This window comes from Borostomias antarcticus (genome assembly GCF_949987555.1).
Source record: "Borostomias antarcticus genome assembly, contig: scaffold_845, whole genome shotgun sequence".
Classification (NCBI taxonomy): Eukaryota; Metazoa; Chordata; class Actinopteri; order Stomiiformes; family Stomiidae; genus Borostomias; species Borostomias antarcticus.
In genome coordinates this window covers 10,001-14,515 of record NW_028176039.1, presented here as the reverse complement: position 1 = coordinate 14,515, position 4,515 = coordinate 10,001, and the positions used below count along the sequence as shown (strand labels likewise).

The window sequence follows — 4,515 nt, the reverse complement described above, 5'->3', positions numbered from 1 at the left end:
GTACATATATCTAATATTCTGTACATATAACTAATATTCTGTACATATAACTAATATTCTGTACGTAAATCTAATATTCTGTACATACAACTAATATTCTGTACGTAAATCTAATATTCTGTACATACAACTAATATTCTGTACGTAAATCTAATATTCTGTACATACAACTAATATTCTGTACGTAAATCTAATATTCTGTACGTAAATCTAATATTCTGTATTCTACATTACTGTTACTTTTCTTATGACTTAATTTGCTCCATTTCATTCCACAAAACTTGTACATAGGAGAAACACACACACACGCACGCACGCACACACACAGAGAGAGACTCTGGAGTCAGCGCTGTAGTTTAAGTGACGTCATGTGACTTTATTATTCCTGCTGTAGCCAATTCATTTCCATGGATACGGTCCCCTCCTCCATCTTGTCACTGGGCGGCCAACCATGACCACACCCCGGGTTCAAAACAACCCTGGGTTCAAACGCTGTTCACAACACGTTCACCTTCTACTGTGCACCACTGCTCGTCTGGTACAACGGAACCGACCAATGGGCTGTTCCCAAATATGCAAGCCCCTCCCACCTGACACGCCCCCGGCCAATCAAAGTAACGGAGCGTATTTTAAACAGCAGATGGACCCAGGTTTACATTTGACTGACAGTCCGGCTCAGATACAAGTCTGAGACGATAGGCGGGTCCGTCGCCACTCCCTCCGTACAATAAAGTTGCAAAACATTTGAAACAGTCACAAACGCTTCCTGTGTCCCGTGCTTTAAACCCATCTGCTGTATTTGAGCTCAGCTTTATAACACCCAGCTGTGGCCCTCTGGAGATGTCAACGTCTGACCTCCGACATCTGACCCCTCTGCTCGGGTCAGACGGCCCACAGCTCGGGAGGGCTGGAGAGAATGTAAAACATGCGTACATACGCAGCAACACGCGTGTCACATGTACGCAAGCGTGTTTTCAGGCCGGGGGTTAGTTTTCTGGTTAGTGACATCAGAGGGTCCGGCTCTGTGACCTTTAACCTCTGACTGAACCTTCATGTATTCACTTATTTATAAACAAACAGAACAATAACAATAACAGTGGTCACACTTGTCAGCTCAAAGAGGGCACGCCTGTGTGTGTGTGTAGTGTGGGTAATGTGTGTAGTGTGTGTGTGTGTGTGTAGTGTGTGTAATGTGTGTGTAGTGTGTGTGTGTGTAGTGTGTGTGTGTGTGTAGTGTGTGTAATGTGTGTGTGTGTAGTGCTGTGGTCAGTGCTCTAGCATGGTGGTACTGGCCGCATCCCTTCAGAGGGGGAGGAGAGAGGGAGAGAGAGAGGAGGAGAGGAGGAGAGAGGGGAGGAGAAATGAAGGAGAGAGGGGGAGGAGGAGGAGGAGACAGGGAGAGTAGGAGAGGAAAGGGGGGAGAAGGAGTGAAGGAGAGAGGGGGAGGAGGAGGAGAGAGGGGAGGAGAAGTGAAGGAGAGAGGGGGAGGAGGAGGAGGAGGAGAGAGGGGGAGAGTAGGAGAGGAGGAGAGGGGGGAGGAGGAGTGAAGGAGAGAGGGGGAGGGGGGAAGGAGAGGGGGAGGGGGGGAGGAGGAGAGGGGGGAGGAGGAGTGAAGGAGAGGGGGAGGGGGGAGGAGGAGTGAAGGAGAGAGGGGGAGGGGGGAGGGGGAGAGGGGGGAGGAGGAGTGAAGGAGAGAGGGGGAGGGGGGGAGGGGGAGAGGGGGGAGGAGGAGTGAAGGAGAGAGGGGGAGGGGGGGAGGAGGAGAGGGGGGAGGAGGAGTGAAGGAGAGAGGGGGAGGGGGGGAGGGGGAGAGGGGGGAGGAGGAGTGAAGGAGAGAGGGGGGGAGGAGGAGGAGAGGAGGCGGCGGCAGAATTCTTTCTCCATTGGTTCCTTCACATGATGCGTAGTCCCTGGATAGAAGCTTCTAGACTCTGAGGAGAGACAGAACACAAAGAGAGAGATTAGATTGTGTCTCAAATAGACTCATATCACTCGTGGTCGTTTACAGTAACAGTGAGCACTAATGACCCCTGCTGGCAGAGATCCGTTAGACTGCAGCCAGGACAGAGCGGCTGACCAATGAAGATGGACGCAGTCTCACTTCAACAAAGTCACTTTAAAAAATGAAGTCACAAATCAAAGTGACAAATCAGAGTTGATGGGGTCATTTAGTGGGTGGTTACCAGGGGTTGAGCTCTATACATGTTTTGTACACATTTGTTTTGAAACTGATAACCCCTGAGTAGTCGCGTGGACGCCAGGCCTGAACATGTGTTAAAAGGAAAGCGCATTAGTGTGGACTATGAGTGTAGCCTGTGGTGTGCGAGTGTGTGTGTGAGTGTGTGTGTGAGTGTAGCCTGTGGTGTGTGTGTGTGTGTAGCCTGTGGTGTGTGAGTGTGTGTGTGTGTGGTGTGTGAGTGTGTGTGAGTGTGTGTGTGTGTGTGTGAAGGTACCTTGAAGTCCCAGATGGTCATGGCTCCATCGATGCCCGTGGTGCAGAACTTGCGACAATCTCTCTTGTCTCCTTCATATATCGACACTTGACTGCAGGACAGCATGATGAGAGAGAGAGAGAGAGAGAGAGAGGGAGAGAGAGAGAGAGAGAGAGAGAGAGAGAGAGAGAGAGAGAGAGAGAGAGAGAGAGAGAGAGGAGAGGAGAGGGAGAGGAGAGAGAGAGAGAGAGAGAGAGAGAGAGAGAGAGAGAGAGAGAGAGAGAGATATCAATCGCAATTCTGAACATCAGGTCCCTAGCTGGGAAAATGTTTCTCATCAATGATCTTATATGTGAGAGTAAATTGATTTGTATGAATGGTGCTATATAATTAAATAACATTGACATTGTCTGTCTGTGTGTGTGTGTGTGTGTGTGTGTGTGTGTGTGTGTGTGTGTGTGTGTGTGTGTGTGGTCCTACGTGATGCTGTTCTGGTGCAGCGTGTCCAGGGTGGTGTGTGTGTGTGTGTGTGTGTGTGTGTGTGTGTGTGTGTGTGTGTGGTCCTACGTGATGCTGTTCTGGTGCAGCGTGTCCAGGGTGGTGTGTGTGTGTGTGTGTGTGTGTGTGTGGTCCTACGTGATGCTGTTCTGGTGCAGCGTGTCCAGGGTGGTGTGTGTGTGTGTGTGTGTGTGTGTGTGGTCCTACGTGATGCTGTTCTGGTGCAGCGTGTCCAGGGTGGTGTGTGTGTGTGTGTGTGTGGTCCTACGTGATGCTGTTCTGGTGCAGCGTGTCCAGGGTGGTGTGTGTGTGTGTGTGTGGTCCTACGTGATGCTGTTCTGGTGCAGCGTGTCCAGGGAGGTGTGTGTGTGTGTGTGTGTGTGTGTGGTCCTACGTGATGCTGTTCTGGTGCAGCGTGTCCAGGGTGGTGTGTGTGTGTGTGTGTGTGTGTGTGTGTGTGTGGTCCTACGTGATGCTGTTCTGGTGCAGCGTGTCCAGGGTGGTGTGTGTGTGTGTGTGTGTGTGTGTGTGGTCCTACGTGATGCTGTTCTGGTGCAGCGTGTCCAGGGAGGTGTGTGTGTGTGTGTGTGTGTGTGTGGTCCTACGTGATGCTGTTCTGGTGCAGCGTGTCCAGGGTGGTGTGTGTGTGTGTGTGTGTGTGTGTGTGGTCCTACGTGATGCTGTTCTGGTGCAGCGTGTCCAGGGTGGTGTGTGTGTGTGTGTGTGTGTGTGTGTGGTCCTACGTGATGCTGTTCTGGTGCAGCGTGTCCAGGGTGGTGTGTGTGTGTGTGTGTGTGTGTGTGTGTGTGTGTGTGTGTGTGTGTGTGTGTGGTCCTACGTGATGCTGTTCTGGTGCAGCGTGTCCAGGGTGGTGTGTGTGTGTGTGTGTGTGTGTGTGTGGTCCTACGTGATGCTGTTCTGGTGCAGCGTGTCCAGGGTGGTGTGTGTGTGTGTGTGTGTGTGTGTGTGTGTGTGTGTGTGTGTGTGTGTGTGTGTGTGGGGTCCTACGTGATGCTGTTCTGGTGCAGCGTGTCCAGGGAGGTGTGTGTGTGTGTGTGTGTGTGTGTGTGTGGTCCTACGTGATGCTGTTCTGGTGCAGCGTGTCCAGGGTGGTGTGTGTGTGTGTGTGTGTGTGTGTGTGTGTGTGTGTGTGTGTGTGTGTGTGTGTGTGTGTGTGGTCCTACGTGATGCTGTTCTGGTGCAGCGTGTCCAGGGTGGTGTGTGTGTGTGTGTGTGTGTGTGTGTGTGTGGTCCTACGTGATGCTGTTCTGGTGCAGCGTGTCCAGGGTGGTGTGTGTGTGTGTGTGTGTGTGTGTGTGGTCCTACGTGATGCTGTTCTGGTGCAGCGTGTCCAGGGAGGTGTTGCGGTCCTCGGTGGTCGCTCTCTTATCCATGTTCCTGAAGCGCTCCATGGCGGAGATGTTCCTCTGGATGCTCTGCTTGGGAAGGTCTAGCTTGGACACGAACGTCAGCGCGCCGCCGTCATCACAACGGAACAGCATCGGACAGCAGTCATGGCCCTGACACACACACACACACACACACACACACACACACACAGAGTTAAATACTCATACAAGAGAGT

At 51.9% G+C, this 4,515-nt stretch overlaps 1 protein-coding gene across 1 annotated transcript in view; it reads right to left on the bottom strand.

Annotated features, from left to right (window-relative positions):
• Positions 1-350: 350 nt before the first annotated feature.
• The window catches only part of arpc1a (actin related protein 2/3 complex, subunit 1A), an 8,055-nt gene continuing 3,890 nt past the window's right edge, over positions 351-4,515 (bottom strand). Inside the window, exons 8-10 of the mRNA XM_084462805.1 lie at positions 4,257-4,450; positions 2,454-2,544; positions 351-1,931 (exon numbers count right to left, since the gene is read on the bottom strand). Coding sequence (XP_084318931.1) covers positions 1,893-1,931; positions 2,454-2,544; positions 4,257-4,450 — 324 coding nt within the window. The 3' untranslated portion in view covers positions 351-1,892. The remainder of the gene's footprint in view (positions 1,932-2,453; positions 2,545-4,256; positions 4,451-4,515) is intronic.